Genomic DNA, 18,805 nt, shown 5'->3' with positions numbered 1-18,805 from the left:
TGTTACACCCAAAGTCAAACCAGGACCCTTCTCCGATCAGATCCCTCCAATGGCTCCTTTTTCTCTGGCAGGAAAAGCTGAAGTGGTCACACGACCAGTGGCTGACCCACTCTGGCCCTCACGTGCCGCTGTGACCTCATCCTCTACACTGCTCCTGCTCTCTCTCCGTCTGGTTCCACCACACTGGCCTTTTTGCATTTCCTCAAGGACATGAGACACACTCCTGACTCAGGGCCTGCGCTCACATGTCCCTCTGCCTGGATAGCCACTTTGCTGCCTCTCTTACCTCCTTTGAGTCCTTGCTCAAATGCCACCTACTCAATAAGGCCTCCTAAGGTCATCCAAATCAATAGCAACCCTTTTCTCCAATCAAATCCCCAGTTTTCTAATCTCCTTTACTCTCTTTGCTTTTCTACCATCACCCTTAAACCACCTTTTCACAGACTTGATTTACTTGCTTACTGTGTTTATTGGCTGCTTCCTCCCATTGTAATATCCACGAGGGCGGGGTCTTCACTGTCTCTTTGTTCATTGATGTATGACTGGAAACTGGAATGGTGCTGGTGTGGAGTAGCCACTCATACTTGGTGAATAAATGAATGAGCAAGTGCCAAGATTGCTCAAGGCTTTCTCTTTGTATTGTGCTCTTTCTTTGCTTCCCCTACATTATCATTAATTTATTTTTTACTAATTTTAATGGGGTGACATTGACAAATCATGGTACATATGTTCAGAGAAAACATCTCCAGATTATTTTGACATTTGATTATGTTGCATACCCCTCACCCAAAGTCAAATTGTCTTCCATCACCTTCTATCTGGTTTTCTTTGTGCCCCTCTCCTCCCTCCACCGCCTCCCTCTCCTTCCTTCCTCGCTCCCCCCCTTTCCCCCTGTAACCACCACACTCTTGTCCATGTCTCTGAGTCTCATTTTTATGTCCCATCTATGTATGGAATCATATAGTTCTTAGTTTTTTCTGATTTACTTATTTCACTCAGTATAATGTTATCAAGGTCCATCCATGTTGTTGTAAATGATCCGATGTCATTATTTCTTATAGCTGAGTAGTATTCCATAGTATATATGTACCATATCTTCTTTATTCAATCTTCTATTGAAGGGCTTTTTGGTTGTTTCCATGTCTTGGCCACTGTGAACAATGCTGCAGTGAACATGGGGCTGCATGTGTCTTTATGTACCAATGTTTTTGAGTTTTGGGGGTATATACCCAGTAGAGGGATTGCTGGGTCATATAGTAGCTCTATTTTTAATTTTTTGAGGAACCACCATACTTTCTTCCATAATGGTTGTACTACTTTACATTCCCACCAACAGTGGATGAGGGTTCCTTTTTCTCCACAACCTCTCCAACATTTGTTATTGCCTGTCTTGTTGATAATAGCTAATCTAACAGGTATGAGGTGGTATCTCATTGTAGTTTTGATCTGCATTTCTCTAATAACTAATGAAGATGGGCATCTTTTCATTGTAGATCTTTGGGGTTTTCTTTCATTTAAAAATATTTATGAAGACTGACCTCTAGTGGCGCAGTGGATAAAGCGTCGACCTAGGAACACTGAGGTTGCTGGTTCAAAACCCTGCACTTGTCTGGTCAAGGCATATATGGGAGTTGATGCTTCCTGCTCCTCCCTCCTCTTTCTCTCTATCTCTCTCCCCCCTCTCTAAAAATGAATAAATAAAAAAAAAATAATAAAAATATTTATGAAGTGCTCACTAAGTTTCAGGCATTGTCCTTACCCTTGAAGAGAAGATGCTGTCTTCTCAGAGGTGCTACTGGTGTTTGTGTTGTTCATGCTGACCCTACATATGTGGCTGTAAACATTGATTCTTGAAATGCCACTTGGAGAAAATGACCATTTGTCACTGGTGAAGCTTCCAGAACACGCCTTTTCCATGGCACAGTTACTACTGGACACTGAGTGGGACAAGCCCCAAGCTCAGTGTTGCTGAACAGTCTATTCTCCAATCACTGCATGGTCACACACCAGGTGGGCTGGTGGCTGTGAGTTCCGGGAAATACTTCAACCAAATCACCCAATACACGTACCTATTCTTATTTACAATCTCTTCTTTGATACCTGCATAATGTAACAAGGTTTGTATGAAAAGGATGAATGCCTCGTAAATACGTGAAAATTTTAATGTTTCTATGGTGAGAGTGAAATATTAAGAAAAACCAAGAAATACCTTCAGCCATCTTTTAGGAACATTTAAAAATGGAGAACCGGACTAAGGATATTTGTAGATTGACTTTCTCATCACTTTAACTCAGTAGCTTAAAAAGTAAGTGTATTATGAAGTTTATGTACAATGATGTCATGGTGTATTTAGCTGTATGTGAACATAAATGTGGTTTTATAACCATTAGCATAGTTGAAACAGAACAGTAATAAAATTAACACCAAATAGAATACTTAATATACACTAGGTACTATTCATAGAATAAGTCCTTCAACCACCTAAATGACCCTATGAGTTAGGAACCATGATTATCCCCACTTTACAGGCAAAGAAAGGCTCAGCTAGGCTTACTAGCCCAAAGTCACCGCTACTAAATGGCAGAACCAGGATTAGGACCCAGGTGGTCAGGCTGTAGAGTAGGGGACAGCAACTTCTATGTTATATTACCACACCGGTAAGACAGGCAGATTAGCCATGTTCACCATTTAACTCACAACATCGTTTAGCAGGATCTCTTTGTATTAAGTGGATGCTTGCACTCTGAAATGAGTTAGGGAGGAAAATGCTCAATGTGTGTAATTCTGGGTTGAAAAAGTACCTTTTATTTTTCAACCCAGGATTTATTTATTTTTAAATAAATTTAAAATACCATTTATTTGTTTATTTATTATCTTTTTTGTGACAGAGAGAGGGACAGATAGGGACAGACAGGCAGAAAGGGAGAGGTGAGAAGTATCAATTCTTTGTTGCAGCTCCTTAGTTATTCATTGATTGCTTTCTCATATGTACCTTGACCAGGGGGCTACAGCAGAGCGAGTGACCCCGTGCTCAAGCCAGCGACCTTGGACTCAAGCTGGTGAGCTTTGCTCAAACCAGATGAGCCCGTGCTCAAGCCGGCGACCTCGGGGTCTTGAACCTGGGTCTTCTGCATCCCAGTCCGATTGTCTATCCACTGTGCTACCACCTGGTCAGGCTGAAAAAGTTTTACCTTTAAAATGTTTGTTATCTAGCATCCCAAAGCCTTAAAATTAACTTTGGAGAGTGACTCGGTCTGCGCTTAACTGAGATACTACTAATGAGGAAACGGAAACCTCCGAAGTTTTCATTACCAGTCACACAATGCAAGACACACCCACTAATTAGCTCTCTTAATGGGAAGCTAGGTGTCTGGCTCTGGCACATTCACTTGGTTGAGCTTCGGTGCGGTTAGCTCTGCTCTTCTACATCTAGAACTTAAACAGTGAGTGGTGTCATTCTGAAGAAAACTGCTGAATATTTTATAGTGAGGTGACTGTACAAGTAAAAAATCTTCAAGAAGATTGTATGTGATTTAAAAAAAATCAACTTAGATGTTTGAGATTTGGATTGCTACACTCTTATTCTTTGGCATATCAACAGGTAAGACTCATAATAAATTCCTTTAAAATAATGGGTATATTTCACATCCAAAATGTAATTGACATGGACTTTGAAATATGGTTTCTGTTTATATCTTGATTTATTTGTCATAAAATTATCTAAGGGCAATGCATCAATCCTGTAATACTGACTTGATCTGAAGAGCAGTTGTAAAGCATCATTTTCCAATAATATAAAAGTTGCAGATAGTCTTATATTTGGCTTCCAGATCTGACATTTACTAGCCTTATGGCCTTAGTGAAGTAACTTATCCATTGATGTCTCAATTTTTTCAAAGATGGCTATGTAACAGTAAACGAGAAAATACATGTTTCCAGTTTCAGTACTGGACTCACAGAAGATGCTCAATAAATGTTTAAATGAATGAATGAAGTGGTTAATGCTGATCGGAACATCCACATTGATTTTTTCCATTGTGTCATGATTTTGAGACGGAATATTGGTCTGTGGACATTTCTTATACATTAACTCAGTACTCATCAACTGTGCCCTTTATACTGTGGACTTGCTTATGCACTTACTATGTCGTAGTTATTGGTTTTTATCTGTTTTTACCATTCTAGTGCAATATTGTATTTATCCTTTGTTGATTGGCCATTGAAGTTGTTGGTCCAATTTCAACTTGTTAACTATAGCAAATATGTTATTTTTTTCCTAAGTGGCTTTAGTGCTTATGATGTTGATCAGTCTATTCCATCACATCTAGTTTCTTCTAACTTTATGCCCTCTTTACGGTATCTCCTTATGGAGAAAAACAGGCATGGTGACCAATAACCCTGGTAAGTTGCAAACATAGAAAACATGCAACATTTACACCAGGCTTCATTTTAAAATCCACGCTGTCTTCCATAGCCTGGGTAGTGGAGTTGAGAACTTGGGGGTAAAGCCATGGAATGCAAAAAATAAGGACAGCTGAGCATTCTAGCAAACACAGAAGGCTGTATCAGAAAGGCAAAGTCCAAACGTGAAATCATTGCTCCAAATTAGAGCTGAATACATGTGTACTTCGAGGGGAGAAACAGGATGGCTTGTGGGCAGGAGATACAGTGATCAGGAGTCCCACTAAGGATATATAGAAGAAGGCACGTTTACACTTCCAACGGGAAAAAACAGAGGCAACTAGAGAAACCAGGAAAACAAAAATGGCACAAGAAAGCCCGATTCAAATGTGGAGCAAACCGCAGTGACACCGATCTTGAGCAGCGGTCATACAAGAAAAGAGAATTCGTTTAGTACTCTTTGAAGGAAGGTGCGGAGAAGGAAGTGTAATTGTAGTATGCTGGCTGGCTGCGGAAGGAAAACTGTCTAGTCATAATCATATAAATTCTGTCTATTGATTTTTTTTTTTTTTTTTTTTTGGAGTCAGCCTACAAACAACACACGGAAGAGTTCATTGTGATTATAGAACTTGCTGAATGTTATCACTGCTGACGGTGTGAGGGCGGCACTGCCGCTGGCACACCTGGGAAGGCGGAAGGGAGGACTAGGGGGAGGGGCAGCCGCGCAGCCCTTCCAAGTTCAGGTTGCAGAGGTAGGGACTCAGGTTAGAAGGGATATGAAGCACGGATCGCGAAATAGACTACGATGTAAGTTTACAGCGGAAGCCAATAAATGCGCTGAAGAGTGTTATTGATTGTATGGGAGGAGGAGGTGAGACGAGGTGGACAGCAGGACAGGCCGGTTATGGGGCTGTTGTCCCTCAGCTTCAGGCCGGCCCCTACTCTGCCCACACTGGGACACAGCAGTCATTTCAGCCATGCCCCGAGAGACACTGTCAGTAAGGACCCCAGGGGGATGCTGCTTCTCCCAGCGGCAGGAGAGCAGTGTCTCTTCCTGTTTACTCCTGGTTTCTGTCTGGGTTTTTTTGGGTTTTTTGTTTGTTTGTTTGTTTTTTGCAGGAAAAGAAATTTGCTATGAAAGGGTGGGGTGCTTTAGAGACGGCTTCCCATGGACCGGGACTTGGTCAAGGCAGCTAGCCGGATTACCTTGGTCCCCAGAGGAGATAAACACTCGCTTCCTGCTCTACACTAGACACAACCCCAAAGCCCATCAGGTAAGCTAACTTGCTGCCTTCACAACAGACCATTCTAAATTAGAAACTGTAGCAAGAGGCAGAGAAGACATCGATGCGGTAACCTCTTCTGCCAGAAACTATTGGTTTCAAGGCAAGTATTTCAGTTTATGATCGTGAGCCAGATTTTTTTCCTCCTATTATTTGTCCTAGTATTTAAATATATAAATTGCTCTGCAGATGGTGTTTCACATGCAGATGGTAAATGTAGTATTTTGTCCAGTTAATATATTAATTATGAGGCTTCCACACGTAAGACTATAGTCAAGCCACAGTATCTCTTATGTATTAAATTGAATAAGAAAGACAGTGTCTGAAGTATATTATATTAGGGCAGGGGTCTCAAACTCAACTCAGCATGTGGGCCGCAGAGTAAGATCACAGCCGTTCGGCAGGCCGCACTAGGTCTACAAAAGGCAACTGTTACGCAACACTTTTCTCACTGCAGTTGAAAACAAAAAAAAAAATCAGTACAACAAGCACAATCGTACATGCAGTTTACTCAGTGTCACAAAACGACCAGAAACTGTAGTTCGCATCACAACTGCTGTTAACTAAGCTAATATCTAGCTAGGATGCTAGAGAAATGAAAAATACAAGTAGGCCCCTAGGCTTACTTAATTTTATCCAAAATATTTTGAACTTCGTGGATTAGTCTGCGGGCAGCACAAAATTGTTTAGCGGGCCGCATGCGGCCCGCAGGCCGCGAGTTTGAGACCCCTGTATTAGGGGAAACGAGGTTTATAAATAAATACCCTTATTGCAACACAAATTATGATCTGTGACCTAAGCTGTGGGAATGCGGTGAGGAAGGGCTCACCCCCTCCCCCAGGGGCGGGGTGGTAACCAGGAAAGACTTTGAGGAGGACACACATTTGAGGTGTGCCCTGAGAACGAGCAGGGTTTTTACAAGGAGAGGCAGACAGGGAAATGTCAAAAGAAGTGACATGGACAAGGGTTAGACTGGGGACAGAAGGGAAGTCTTCAAATGTAGAGTTAGTTAGACAACTTGATTAGAAACAAATCACGTAACTACTTCCTGTAGAGTTGGGATTTCACCTCGGAGCCATGAGGCCCCGCCGTGAGTTTTCAGAGAGGTTTTAGGCCGTGTACTCTGGCTGAAGTGCACCTTCTCGCCTGACACTCGGGAAGCCTGGAGGTGACACCAGACCACTTAGCGCCGTGCTGTCCAGCACAGTAGCCACTAGCTACCAGCAATTATTACAATTAAATCAAAATTCAGGTCATCAGCTATGCCAACCACATTGTAGGTCTTTACTAACCACGCATGGCTAGTGGTGACCATACTGGACAGTCCACATGTATTTGCACGGTCACAGAAAGTCCTATCAGAGTGCACTGAATGGAATGCTACCCTGCTGTTGGATCGGACAGGGGGAACTAGCCTGAACCGGAGTGTGAATATGATAATAGACAGTCGACATGATAAACATCATAAATGGTCCTGGGCTTTCACTCGTGAGGGGTTAGAAGTGATTGTCATAACCATTCAGAGTGAAAGAGAATGAGTTAAGTTTTGGCCCGGTGAGATTTGGGAAGGCTTTGGCGGTTATAGTCCTACAGCGTAAGGGGCAGTCCAGGGCCAGAGGAAGGGATTCAAAAGTCTTTCACCCAGAGGTGAAAGTTGAAGCCCAAAGAAAGCGTGCAATTCCAGGGGCAGAGACAAAAGCATGAGACTTGACCCAGTGAGGCTTCTGTATTTAGGGAGCAGACGGGAAAGGGGGTCGGAGAAGGAGGAAGGAGCATCCCTCGTGGTATCAATTTCAGTCCTTACATGTCTATAACCTTGAGGCTGGCTTTCCATCAGACCCATCACACAGAGGGTCGGCCTCACCGGCCAAGACAGCCTTCTGCTATGACCTCACATCACATAAACATAATTTGCTTTGTAGCTGTCTACATACCAGGCACACAGGTGCCTGCATACACACTGCTCTTTAATGAAGTATGCTGTCTTCTCTAAAGGGTGACAACTCTATCTAGAACAAAGGAGAAAAGTCCTTATTGTGAGTATAGAGAAACTTACAAAGTGTTTCCAAAGTTTAATTTTTAAATATTACTCAGTTTTAAGAAGAAAGGAAATTCTGAGAGATGCTACAACATGGATGAAACTTGCAAACATTTTGCTAAATCAAATAAGCCAGACACAAAAGGACAGATATTGTATGATCCCAGTTAGATGCAGTACCTAGAATAATCGATCGAGTTCAGAGAGACAGAAAGTAGAATAATAATTACAGGGGCTGAGGGGCAGGGAGTCGTGGGGAGTTCTTGTTCAATGAGCACGGAATTTCAGTTTGGGACGATGAAGAGGGCTCGGGGGAGGGGTGGTGGTCATGGGCAGAGGCTGATTTAACGGTGGGTGCACCAGGCGCGCGCCCTGGGCCCCGACTTCTGAAGGGCCCTGCCAAACCCCAACTTGACACTTTTTTCTAATGTAAGGGGCTCAATAGTTTCTTCCACTCCGGACCTTAATCCTCCTCTGGTCATGGTTGCATACAGTGAGGCTGGCTTCGTGCTACTGAATTGTGCTTGTAAAAGTGGTTGAAATGGTCACTTCTATGTAATGTGTATTTTTACCATGGTTTTTAAAATGTAAAGAGAATCTGTGTTGAACACAAATGTTTGGGGCACCTCTGTCGGTTTAGGAGTTTCAGGATATATAAATATGTGCCCATACACGACTGCCTGTTTCTCCTGGTCTTAGCCCTCAGCCTTCATAGGACTCACTGGTCCTTCATTCTGCGCAATGGTCACACACTTGAACCTGTAGAACACGCACTAAAATAGAAGCTGACAAACATCAGTCTTAAGGCGAGGCTGGGCCCTAAAGATGATGAAGAGAACATCAGAAACCAAGTACTTTCCTAATAAAGGGACCGTAAAAATCACGCTCCTCAGGTCTTCTCCACTCCCTGCCATTTGGAAAGAACCATGTGTGACAAACTAGATCTGTACTGAATTCTGCAATGGATAGGAGCCTGAGGGTTTGTTGTTAAAGTGTTTTGTACCAACATCTAGGACATAGTATGAGTCAAGGTGTTATAATGACTAAGGAAATAGGAGGATTGTCCTGGGCTTGACCCAAATGCTATACAGTAGGAATCGGACTGCCTTTGTCTATGAGAAAGTAGACGTGAACTGTGCAAAGGTCTAACACACTTTTTTCCCAGAGGGAGGAATTGTCAAAGGGAAGCATGGTGCAATGACCTTGGTCTTCTAAGAGTCATAGATCTTTTTAGCTTCTTTTCTGCAAGAATCAAATGACCCACTTCCCCCACAAATGCATGACTCCTTAACCTAGAGTGGCTCGTGCAGACACTAGGGGTGATGCGCAGTGCATAATTATGGCAGTTTCTGTGCCCGCAGCCACTGTCAAGGCTGGAACATCCCTAAGTGGTGACTGTTTTGACATACTGGCAATGAGATCACCTGTGAGCAGTTGTAGAATGGGGTGATCTCGTACCGACTAGGTTCCATGCCTCCTCAAAGATGAGCATGTCAAGAGAAGAGGTCCCCGAGCACCCCACTAAACATCGATACCTGAACGCGCCCCTTTTCTGGATAACCTGTTCTGTTCTGACACCCTTTCCATATCTCTCCTTGTGGCAGCAGAATCCCAGTTGCCTTCTTTTGATCCCACGAGGTTTGGCGTTTCCCATTTTCTAGGCTAGTGTGCCGTTTTCCAGGCGTGTGCTGGGTGGAATGGAAAATGAACAGAATGTGTTTTCTACCTTATCTACTTCATTAAATTCCTCAGTGGCCCTTGGGACAACAGAGGGATGCTCAGACCCCACAAGACTTGTCCGATTGCCCCTACGAGGCTCGCTCAGGGTCCCTCTTCTTCAAACTATTCTCTTGATGAGGGAAGACTAAACAAACTTTTTCTACTAAATTCCTCCCTAAAAACAGTTGTTTTGGGTGTAGAAACAGAAGTTGGAATTAGCACCTGGGGTCTTTTAGATGCATAGATGGACTAGTGTTTTTGCCCTTGGATTTCATTACTTAGCAGATAAGTGCTCTGTTCAACAAAGCCTGAATGCAACTGATTTTATTACCTGCCTCAGCAAATCCCACATCCACTCTGGGCCCTATCAGTAGAGAACACTATGATCAGATGACAACTTGAGAGCCCAGTGGCTAAGCACATGACTTCGGGGACAGACCATGTGGCTTTGAACTTGTACTCAGGACTCATTAGCTGCAGTACTTTGGGACAAGTGACTTGACACCTATCATTGTGCCCTTCCTGGTTTGTAAAATCAGTAGCTATGTCACTGTGTTGTGAGGTTGAATGAGCTACTCTATCAAGTACTTAGAACAATTTCTGACACAAATAGATACGAGTATCAGCTCTATTGTAATTACCATGTAAACCAACTTTTGATTCTCATAATTGTTTGCTTCCAGTCAAGGAGATACGTTAGCCAGCAAGTTGTATGATTAATGCCACAGCACTACTAAGACAGGCAGCTGGCCACAGACTCTTTGTTTAAATATCTAAGTATCAAAATGTGTGGTTTTCTAATTATAGGATTCACTACTGTCAGACTTGTTGTTTGCTGATTATTTGTTTTTGTCTTAATAAAATTGCTATACGCGTGCCTTTTAAACCTCCTCTTAATAATAAAATCACTGAAATTCATAGTATTCTGAAGTCTTTGAGAATTTCATCATAAAACCAATGCAACAAGATATAAGAAATACAAAAGGAATATTTAATATAACCACATGAAATTATCTTTACTATGCTGTTTTTCACGTGGTGAGATTCTAACGTTTCTTCCTCATCATCAAGTGGGGTGGACCAATTCTTTGCCACCCTCGTAGCATGTTCTAAAACTCGAATCAGACAACTCCCATGAATTACACTGACAGGCAAGTACTATCCGAAGGGAAGGCTTCCTGAAATTCTGACTGAAACGGACGCAACCTTGTCTCACAAACATTGTCTTAAAACCAAACAATTTTATCTTCTTCCCTCATGATTAAATTGCCATACTGCATTTCAGAATGCATGAATCATTTCTTGGTTCTTTTGCAATATGTATCAGTAAGTATTTCTTTGGTAAAAAATGTATTCCAGGAGGTTGTTAAAAATTAAATTTAGTGGGAGGCTTCTGAGCTGATTTAGAGTCATTCTACTAAATATTAAATCATTTTGAATTACTATTTCACCTTCATCTCTGTTCACTTGAAACAGGAGGTCAGTGCCGTTAATTATCAAACCCTCCGAGCCTCGCACTTCAGAGCCTACAAGCTGACCCATATCACCATACCTGGATGGAAATCAGACGGGAAATGGCAGCGCGATGTGTGCAGTGTATGATGGGGACAATCCCTTCTTCAGCAGGAAAGATCCTGTGTAGCATGAATGAACTGAGCATAGTACTAATGCGCGTTCATATCCTGCCCCGGGTTATGCATACTGTCCATGTTCCGTGGCCTGAAGTGAATTCTCCATTTTCCACTTATTTCCACCTACTATGAATGACATAGATTAGAATGGGAGCATATTTTTTAAACTATTTGGTAAATCCTCACCTTGCACACACACAAAAAAATGAGTGGCATGATCAATTTCTTCTTTAATGTAAGGGATCAAAACTTCTAAGTTCACTTCAAGAAATTAATTTTCCTCTCCGATACTCAAGGTGAATACACTGCGAACATGGCAAGCAATGAATTATTTGTACGGCCCTGCAGTGTGGCAGAAGCAGGCTGTCTGAATTCATGTCATGCTTCTACTTATGGGCCCTGGGATCAGGGGCAAGTTAATCAGCCTTACCCGTGCCTCAGTTTCCTTAGCTGTAAATGAGGATGAAATAAGTTCATACTTTGGTTTGCCTTCATTTTTATTTCTTGACTACTCATACTGAATCTTCGCACCAGGTGTTGCTAAAAGTGGAAGATGTGAACTGCATTAACTTAGACTGGGCTAACGGGTCCCAGGAGTACATCCACGCCGTGAACAACCTCCGCGTGGTCGGAGCCGAGGTGGCTTATTTTATTGATGTTCTCGTGGTAAGGAGAGTTGTTATTTTTAAATTATATGTCATTGGTGTTGCATTATCCCACTAAGAATTCGGGGCAATTTTATATTCTTTTTATTAGCTCGCACAAGTACTGAACAGGTGAAATGGCAAGCATGCGATTCGTGCGCCGTAGTCAGGAAGGGGAAGGTACTTCTTGGGAAAGTGCCTGTGATATACAAAGTGCCACTTGGTGGCAGTGTTCCTTCATGGGCTCCTCACCCAAGGCCTCCCGACCTTCCTCCAAGTCAAGGTCACCGCCTTGATCTGCCTGTAGGACCACGGCTGCTAGCTTCCATGGCATTGTAAATCTATCCTAAGTAATTACTATATTAACCATTTCCATCTCCTGAATGTTACCTGTTTAGAACGTGAAGTGCATTTTCTTCCAGAAGTTGGGCTCCACAGCAGTGAACTAGGTCTGTACGCCAGTCCAGGCACAATTCTTTCACCTGCACATCGTCTGAAAGAATCAACTAGACTTTGCTATGTATAAGGGAGGTGCCAGAGACACTTACAAATTTTCAAACGCTCTGCCATTACAGAAAATAATTTCCCACCATAAAAGGCTGTGAAGTAACATCTAAAGATTTAGACCCTTCCAGAGTCTTGAGGAGGGTTCGCTCATTTACCCAACAAATACATTACTTTGCACTTGCTGTGAGTGGGCACCATTCTGGGCACTGAAGGCACAGCGTGAGCGAGACAGGGTGTCAGCTCTGGCAGAGTATAGGCGCAGCGCTGTGAGGGAACCCCAGGGACAGAGAGGGACACGATCGGCAGCCAACTTGGATGGGCGGCCAGGGAGGGTGACTTTAACGCTGAGCGCAGTGCGGAAACAGCCCGAAGAAGAACGAGGGAGCGCAGCACTCACCTCTGCCCCCCACTTCTCCTTCTGCTCCCCCACTTCTCCCCCCCCCACTTCTCTCTCCACCCCACTCTCCACCAGGAAGAGTGGATCTTAGGGAGGCACTTAGAGTGGGTCTCTACATAAAAAAGAATGAAATCAGATTAATCCCCTCTTCAGAGGAAAACCAGTCATAAGTTTTTGTAATCTTCATTGATCTTGGGGTCTGAGCTGTGGGCTGCTCTCGGTCCCGTGTCATCCCAGACATTTATTTCCTAGACGTGTCTTAAACCAGGCGGGAGAGTGGATAGCAGCGCGGGCAGGAGCTGCCTCTGACCTGTGTTGGGGTGGTGCCGGCAGGGATGAGATGACCTGGAAACCCCAGACATGGTCCATGGGCTGTTCTGTACCCAAGGACCAGGAGGTCCCTTAGCACCGGGAGAGGGGCTCTGACACAAGGCACGCCCCCAGGCCTGCCTGATGCACTCTCAGCCAGATGGGAATAGGGGCACATGGGGGTCACCTGTCAGTCTGCCAGTCCCCATCCTGTATGTGGGAGGGAGAAATGTGCCATCTCCTTTCTTATTTCAAGCATATTTAAGCCATTCTACCTGCTCTTTTATAAATATATATATGTATATATTTATGTGTGTTTTGTTATCCTTTTAAAAATCCCCTCAGAAACAATTTGGATACTCCCCTTCTAAAGTGCACCTGATTGGCCACAGCTTGGGAGCTCACCTGGCGGGGGAGGCGGGGTCAAGGACTCCAGGCCTCGGAAGGATCACTGGTAAGCCTGCCCTGGAGCTGGGCCTTGAATTGCCTATTTTATTTATTTATTTATTTTACACACTAAGTACCAGAAGCAAATATAAAATAACGAGGAACCGTGACTCCCCTTAACTGAGACTCAGAAGTGCTTCCAAAGCAGGAGTGGGCGGGTCCACGTTCAAGGACGTTCGCTGCAGCGTCACCCGTGGTGGGAAAACAATGGAAACCAGGTGATCAGCCACCTGGCGGGGCTGGTTGAAAGAATTATGACATGCCCAGGCTTTGAGATGTCATACCTGCTAACACAAAGTGTGAGTCAGAGCCCCACCGATGGTCCTGGAAGGGTGTCCGTGACCCATCTGGACTCAGTATACTCTGGTAATATGGAACCGGTTTGTTCAAGGCTAGTGCCCATGCTATTCCCATAGCTAAAAATGTTCAATAGGACACCTGGATATACTGTTAAGTCTAACTGATTTGTAAAGTATATACTACGAATTAGGCTTTTGAGGATGATAACCAATCATAACCCTTCCCTGCACTCTGACTTCCAAGCCGTTGAGTCAGATGGATGGAGATCCGTATATCCGCCCCATGGTGGACCAGCTGGGCTGGCCTCTCCCTCCTCTGCACCCCTCACCAACAGTCCATCAGCAAGTCCCATGTCTCCTTCGACTGTTCGTGCCTCTCCAGGCCCCGGCGCCTGTCCCAGGCCCTCTCTGTCTCTGGCCTGGACTTTGGCCACCGTGACTGGGGCCCCAGCAGTCTTCACAAGAACTGCCAGGGTCATCGTCTTTGTGCACGCGGGCTGGGTCCCTCTGCTGCTGAGACTTCCCATTGCCAAAGACCCCTTAGCTGCTATAGGGACATTTCACGTGTCCTCGTGTTTTTTCATATTTCACGTGTTCTCCTCTCTCGCCCTAAACATCCCCTGTTGGTCCTTCAAGTTCAACCCAAAGGTGTCTTCCTCAGGCAGAGTTCATTCTCTGTGCCTCCCACTCTTTGAAATATGCCTCAATTACATTTGAAAATACAAATATTGTATGACATGGTCTGGTCATTTTCATATGACTGTTATTTTCAATGGGCTATAAACGGCTTAGAGAGCCGCCCTTACCCACCCCCCGCCCCCCGCCCCAAGCCTGGCACGCAGTACGTACACATTTTCTGTTGATTAAAACAATAAGCTGCAATATTGTGTATACACACACACATATGCTTTAAATTAAAACTCCACTTAAAACTATATTTTTATAAACAGAGGTAAGAATTTCGCATTGGGTTTAGAGTAGTTCGCCTCTGCAGTCTCTTGGTGTAACAGGCTCTCCTGCCGAAAGCTTCCTCCTCCTCCCAGCTCTCTGGTCCCAACTCCAACCCAGCTCACCACCGTCATTTTCATGTAGGATAATAAAACTGTGCTTTCGTTCTGAAGTCATTGGGTGGCAAAAGTCACCCTTTGCTCTAAGTTTTCAAGTCCAGGGGAAGTTTGTGCCGATGGGACCCCAGGGAGCCTGCATGGCTGGTCGGGCATTTCAACTATAAATGAAAGGGACGCGCATTGCCAGGCACGTCTTAGAAATTCACCACGGGCCACAGTAAATTCACGAAGAGTTGTTTTCCTTAATTCGTATTTCAATAATCAGATACTCTAGAACTCCAGTTTCTTTCTGCCAAGTGAATTATCCTGTAGAGTAAATAGAAAACAATAAAATTTTAAACGCTCTCTGAACGTCCAAAGAGTTTGTATAATTTAGATGTTGCAATCTATATTCCTTCTAAGTGGTTCCTTTGTGAAAAAATCATGTTCCTTCAGTAACCAAAGGACTGAGGCCCTAAGAAAGACTTTAACTTTATTATAAAATTAGTTTAAAACAAAATTAATAATAGATTTGAAACCATGCCTAAGTTTCTATGTCTATGGTAAATATCCGTAACTGGCAGGGAGTGATCAGCTGATTCAAGTTGTTGTTGTTTTGGTTTCTTTCTTTTTTAAATCTGTGAAGAGCATTGTGCTTTTCCAATCTGAAAAGAGATTACTGCCTCTACACACACACACACACACACACACACACACACACACACACACACACACAGAAATCCATACACACTAATAAACTCAGCTCCTGATGATTAAGCTCTACTAGCTGCTGACACATAGTGAGTGCTTCAAAAATAACTGCTGAGTCATATGTAAATGAATGGCTATGTGAATGGTCATAGCATTTTAGAGACTCCTCGACATCCTACCTTTATTTTACTAGACACTTGCACAAGAGACAATGGGCTGAGAGTTGGGACACCTGGACTCTCGGTCCGTTTGCCTCTAACACTCGGTGACCTTCTCAGATCATTGCACTTCGCTGGGCTTCAGGCTTTTTATTTCTCGTATAATGAAGTGGAACGAAGGAACCCTCAGCTGAGGACTAGGCCTCTATCATTTTAATGATGCTTCTTGCTGGATTCAGCTTTGCATTCTGAAGACTCCTGTGTTTGTTTGTTTGTTTGTTTGTTGCATGCAGATACTTCTTTTAAGATCATCTCAGTCCATAACCGCAATTGTTTAGGTGGCATTCCACATACAGACTTAGAAAAGCCACCCTGACTTCCTGACTTTGTTGGCTGTTGGGCATTTTCTAGGCACAGATTCTTTCTTGTGTGTAGGAATCTGACGTGGCAATACGGACAGACCCTGCATTTATGTACTCAGTTTATGTATCTGTATTTGTCCTGGGTGTGTGTGACCTATATAAAGCATATGGAAAAGAATACCTTGCCTTCACCACCTGCCCTTCCAGAATAGCAACGCTACCCATGTACTCTTGAATGGAACCTGACTCGGTTTCATGTATGTTTTTTTCCCAGGGTTGGACCCAGCTGGGCCATATTTCCACAACACTCCACATGAAGTCCGGCTGGACCCCTCGGACGCCAACTTTGTCGATGTTATTCATACCAATGCAGTTCGCTTCCTTTTTGAGTTTGGTAAGTTTTTAACACAAATGGAAGCTACACTGATGCAAAGAGGAGAATTTCAGAAGCATTCATCCAGCTTTTGGCTATTTCAGGTGCCGGGATCATTAACGCATGTGGACACCTTGACTTTTACCCAAATGGAGGGAAACATATGCCAGGATGTGAAGACTTAATTACACCTTTGTTTCAATTTAATTTCAATGCTTACAAAGAAGGTAAATGTTTTCTAAAATCTGAAGGCTGCTGTTACACATTCACTCAGCTCCCTCCTTGGACAGGATCCATATCCTTTTGTATATAATAGAATATAAAAATCTATTTTAGCCCAAAATATAGTCAGAGGTATGGAGCTCTGCAAGGTCAGCATTCATGTTTTAGCTATGTTTGTATCCTCACTGCCTAACAGCATGCCTACCACATTGTAGTCAATATAACAAGGGGGTTCATTCATTTCATAAATATGCTTTTAGTTCTTGCTATGTGCCAGGCACTATTCTAGGAACAGCGGGTGTAAGAATGAAAACAAAAATATTTTTCTGATGAAGCTGGTGTTCTAATTTGCTAGAAAAACAATTAATAGAATGAATGCCAAGGAAACAAAGTATGGAATAGGAGTATGTGTTGATGCCAGTAGGGGTGAGGTGGGGAAATGAGATTTTTGATAGGGTGGTCGAGGAGTCCTTACTGAAAAGGTTACTTAAAGGAATTAGCCATGTGGCTTCCTGGGGAAAAGGCATTCCAGGCTGAGGGGTATGGGTAGCACGTGCAAAGGTCCTGAGGCAGGAGCATGCCTGGGAGGTTCGTGGCAGTGAGGAGCCTATTGTGGCTGGAGTTAAGTGAAAGAGAAGAGAATAATAAGGCCTGAGGTTAGAGAAGGAGCAGGGCAGAGGGAGATTGTACAGGGCCTTGTGGCTTCAGCTTTTAGTCTAGTGAGATAGGTGGGATGGGAAGATTTTCAGAAGAAGAGAAATGTGGTTTGACTTACTTTGTAACAGAATCACTCTGGCTCGCAGTTTAATTATAAATTAAACAAATAGCATTTAAATTTGTATAATAGTTTCCAATAATAATAATAATAACATCTATAAGGCACTTAGTTACAAGGCACCAACAAATTATTATTTGGGAATTCCATTCCTCCCCATCTCTACATGTCATCATTATGTAAATAATGAAACATATCATATGTAATATATAAAGATACATAATAAAATAATATACAATGATATGAAAATAAGTACATGGATGATTCTAAATATCTCATCACCTAATTCCATGTGGTCAGAATACCTAGATGATGTAATTATTTAATCTTCTATTTGGCTGATGTAGAGGAAGGATACACAGACCATGACATAAAGAAGAGCTCGGATTTCTTCTTCCCTAGAGATAAATGATAAAATCTGTTCTAAAATGGTAAATGGGATTAAAAGTATCTGTTTGCAGTGACTGATTTTAAAAAAGGGGGTGAAACTACAGATACTCAAAATGAGAATGAAAGCCAACTCCATTTAATGCAGATAAGCAACATTCCGTCATAAAAGGCCTATGTAGAACTTATGTTTTTTTATTTTTCATATTGTGATTTACAATCTTTCCTATAAAGGTAAAATATAAGTCATCAGACTCCTTTACAGAACTATAATCAGTGTTATACATTTATAGCATTATAAGAGCATTTGAAACTCTGTAAAGAATTAACTCGAGTGAAGTCTTTAGGTGAGTTTTAAGACTTCAAGGAATTCGATACTACAGTATATTTATTATTAAGAAACCGTTACTTTTAAAATTCCTAGTTCCCTCTATTCTAGTGAACCATTTCGTGTAAATCACAATTAATTTTGAATATAAGTCTGTATATAAAGAGACCTAAGGTGAGAGATAGCCTCATTTAAAAAAAAAAAAGAAAAAATGATGCCAATTATTGCACTTATGAAGTCATGCTGTCTCAATTACCTATTGCATAACAAACTATAGTACTTAAAAAAAGTAGTTCTTTTGTTTCATGCCCAGTGTTCTGAGGCTGAAGATTCAGGCCGAGTTCTCAGTGTGTCCCCCTGGGTAACTCAGACGATTACATTGGCTGGGGGCTGGGCCGGGCTGGGCTAAGTAGGAAGGTCCAGGATGGCCTCCCCTGTCTGGGGTCTTGGTGCCTGTTCTCATCTGTCTTCAGGTGGTCTGTTATCCTTTGGGCCTCTCTTCCCAGTGGGTTAAACTGGATTTCTTTACATGGAGGCTGGGTTCCAAGAGAGCAGGTATGGACACGGGAGGTCCTGTAGACCAAGGTCCTAGAACTTGCACAGTGTCCGTTCCTCCACATTCTACTGGTCAGATCAAGTCACAAGACTAACCTGTAACCCATGAGGGGGGAAAAATAGGCTCCATCTCTTGAAGGGAGGAATGATAACATGGTATTCAAAAGGGTGAGGACCTAGAAAAAAGTGATTCATTGGAGGCTACTGTGAGAG

The 18,805-nt window shown here is 42.9% G+C and overlaps 2 protein-coding genes across 3 annotated transcripts in view; both read left to right on the top strand.

Moving 5' to 3' along the window:
* The first annotated feature begins 3,320 nt into the window (after positions 1-3,320).
* LOC136384694 (pancreatic lipase-related protein 2-like) overlaps positions 3,321-18,805 on the top strand; it is a 132,854-nt gene continuing 117,369 nt past the window's right edge. The window contains exon 1 of the mRNA XM_066355170.1: positions 3,321-3,326. Coding sequence (XP_066211267.1) covers positions 3,323-3,326 — 4 coding nt within the window. The 5' untranslated portion in view covers positions 3,321-3,322. The remainder of the gene's footprint in view (positions 3,327-18,805) is intronic.
* PNLIPRP3 (pancreatic lipase related protein 3) overlaps positions 3,486-18,805 on the top strand; it is a 31,605-nt gene continuing 16,285 nt past the window's right edge. Inside the window, exons 1-7 of one of the 2 annotated variants that reach the window (XM_066354997.1) lie at positions 3,486-3,601; positions 5,521-5,675; positions 10,918-11,037; positions 11,607-11,738; positions 13,275-13,383; positions 16,227-16,346; positions 16,430-16,552. In XM_066354997.1, coding sequence (XP_066211094.1) covers positions 3,553-3,601; positions 5,521-5,675; positions 10,918-11,037; positions 11,607-11,738; positions 13,275-13,383; positions 16,227-16,346; positions 16,430-16,552 — 808 coding nt within the window. In that variant the 5' untranslated portion in view covers positions 3,486-3,552. Of the gene's footprint in view, positions 3,602-5,520; positions 5,676-10,917; positions 11,038-11,061; positions 11,166-11,606; positions 11,739-13,274; positions 13,384-16,226; positions 16,347-16,429; positions 16,553-18,805 lie in introns of those variants that run through there. The other variant, XM_066354998.1, reaches the window with a different exon arrangement.

The sequence above is a fragment of the Saccopteryx leptura genome, chromosome 13 (genome assembly GCF_036850995.1).
Source record: "Saccopteryx leptura isolate mSacLep1 chromosome 13, mSacLep1_pri_phased_curated, whole genome shotgun sequence".
Classification (NCBI taxonomy): Eukaryota; Metazoa; Chordata; class Mammalia; order Chiroptera; family Emballonuridae; genus Saccopteryx; species Saccopteryx leptura.
This window is presented reverse-complemented; position numbering and strand designations above follow the sequence as displayed.